Source organism: Limulus polyphemus, unplaced genomic scaffold, assembly GCF_000517525.1.
Source record: "Limulus polyphemus unplaced genomic scaffold, Limulus_polyphemus-2.1.2 Scaffold8454, whole genome shotgun sequence".
Classification (NCBI taxonomy): domain Eukaryota; kingdom Metazoa; phylum Arthropoda; class Merostomata; order Xiphosura; family Limulidae; genus Limulus; species Limulus polyphemus.
This window is the reverse complement of record NW_013674064.1, coordinates 10,472-13,059: the sequence shown is the minus strand read 5'-3', so window position 1 is coordinate 13,059 and position 2,588 is coordinate 10,472. Positions and strand designations below refer to the sequence as shown.

Here is a 2,588-nt window from a genome sequence, read left to right as displayed (position 1 = left end):
AAGGACATAAAAATGTATTTATTTACAACTTACAGCTATTTTAATTGCCGTTAAGGACATAAAAATGTATTTATTTACAACTTACAGTTATTTTAGTTGCCGTTAAGGACATAAAATATGTATTTATTTACAACTTACGGTTATTTTAGTTGCCGTTAAGGACTTAACAAATGTATTTATTTACAACTTACAGTTATTTTAATTGCCGTTAAGGACATAAAATATGTATTTATTTACAACTTACAGTTATTTTAATTGCCGTTAAGGACATAAAATATGTATTTATTTACAACTTACGGTTATTTTAGTTGCTGTTAAGGACTTAACAAATGTATTTATTTACAACTTACAGTTATTTTAATTGCCGTTAAGGACTTAACAAATGTATTTATTTACAACTTACAGTTATTTTAATTGCCGTTAAGGACTTAACAAATGTATTTATTTACAACTTACAGTTATTTTAATTGCTGTTAAGAACATAACAAATGTATTTATTTACAACTTACGGTTATTTTAGTTACCGTTAAGGACATAAAATATGTATTTATTTACAACTTACGGTTATTTTAGTTGCTGTTAAGGACATAATAAATGTATTTATTTACTACTAATTATATTTCTTTGTGTAAAAACGTTAAAAGGTAAAATAGATTTCTTAATAATATTCAGCAAAGACTAAGACTAACCAGATTTTCACGTTCCAGTACGTCCTGTGATCGACCCCTTTTCCTTTCCGAGAAACATCCAGGAAGGCATGCGGGCGAGACTGGTGTGTACGGTGATCAAAGGCGATCCACCGCTAAGCATTCAGTGGTACAAGGACGGACAACCGTTGGAACAAGGCTTGAATGGGAAAAGAACTAAGGACGATTTTTCAAGCGATTTGTTTTTTTCTAATGTTCAAACTCATCACAATGGAAACTATACTTGCAAGGTCAACAACGCAGCGGCGTCTGTCAGTCACAGTGCTGTGCTGGTGGTGGACGGTGAGTTGACGCTCTGTTGTAGTCTTAATGAAAACCGTGTGGTGTTAATACACAGTTAAAGATGTCATTTAAGTGATATTCCAAAACAAAGATAGATATGAACGTCAATAAGAAAACAGATTTTTGTTTTATAGATACATATGGAAACAAAATCAACTATTTGAAAATGATACTAAACTTTATGTGCCGGGCGTGGTCCAGACTGCGAATTTATGGTTCACGTCCCATTATCACAGAAACACGCTCCGCCCTTTGGGGCCGTAAAATACGTAAATCAACTGACCACAGTGGGTTTTGTTTTTGTTTTGTTTCTGGATAGAAATAATCACGAAAGTAAATCTCCAGACTTTTATTTTGAAGATCATGGATGAAAACTAGATTTTCGATCCATTTTTATTTTTTTTTTAATATATATGAAACAAATATGTTTAAACGTGGATATTACTAAATCATTACTAAGTACATTTCAATAAAAGGAACTGATATTTTTGATTTTTTTTTGTTATGAACCTCAAACCATATTTTTCTCCTAAAATGAATGAAAACAACACTGGCCTTCAATAATATTACTCCATAGATGGCAGTACACGTTTTCTCACAAGTTTCTTACAAATTGGAAGTATAAAAACACTTGATGTCTATTTAATATAACTATAAGCAAAGTTATGTATATAAAATATATTTAATATTCGTGTTGGCACAGATGTCTACCGTAGAAGGATGCCTCATCACATAAAATGTCATGTGTTATTCTATGGAAAGTCCTTTTTAGTTTATCATATTGCTTCATTAAACTGAATATAAAATCTATTTAATTTTTATATATAATAGTCATGTTTAGTTCCGGCCTCAGTGTCCTCGAGCTATGTTGCCTTCTACCAGCAATCCCTCTAGTTATTTCTTGTTGACTTCCTGGTAATGAAATCCAGTTGCTATGTGTAATTTTAAGGCTATTTAATTGTTGTGTGTGTGTGTGTGATTACTTATTCGTAGTTGCTCAATTTATCTATTGTTAAACGTAAAGCTACACAATGGGTTATTTGTGCTCTGCCCACTGCGGGTATCGAATCCCGATTTTTAGGGTTATAAACTGGAAGACTTGGTCAAGTTTCCTTTTTTTTATTCCTGTAAACTCCCAGTGGAGCATAGGGTCGCAACAACATTTCACCAACGGAAAGTTGTTGTTGCAGTTACTTGTAGCAGGTTGGTTTTTACGGGGTGGAGTTGCTAGCCCTGCGCCCAACCCTCCTCCTTTCTCATCCTGGAGTTGGGACCAGGCAATGGCGGAGGTGAGGATGTTTGGTGTGACGGGGATTCAAACCCCGAGTATTATGAGTCGAGCGCCCTAACCACCTGGCCATGCCGGGCCCAAGTTTCCTTTATGGCAGTTGTAATACCTAATCTTGTTAAAATTAAATTGGGTCAAAGGCCAAAGTTAACGACATGGGCACGCCACTAAAAATGGTTGTGGTAGTGTTTTTCGTTGCCTAATGCCTGGCATGGCCAGGTGGTTAGGACGCTCGACTGACAATCTAAGGGTCGCGGGTTCGAATCTCCGTCCCACCAAACATGCTCGCCCATTTCAGCCGTGGGGGCGAT

The 2,588-nt window shown here is 35.4% G+C and overlaps 1 protein-coding gene across 1 annotated transcript in view; it reads left to right on the top strand.

The window, feature by feature from the left end:
• Window positions 1-2,588, top strand: part of LOC106475353 (Down syndrome cell adhesion molecule-like protein Dscam2) — a gene marked incomplete at both ends in the record, with an annotated part of 26,964 nt that overhangs the window by 15,758 nt on the left and 8,618 nt on the right. The window contains one exon of the mRNA XM_013936041.2: window positions 708-989. Coding sequence (XP_013791495.2) covers window positions 708-989 — 282 coding nt within the window. The remainder of the gene's footprint in view (window positions 1-707; window positions 990-2,588) is intronic.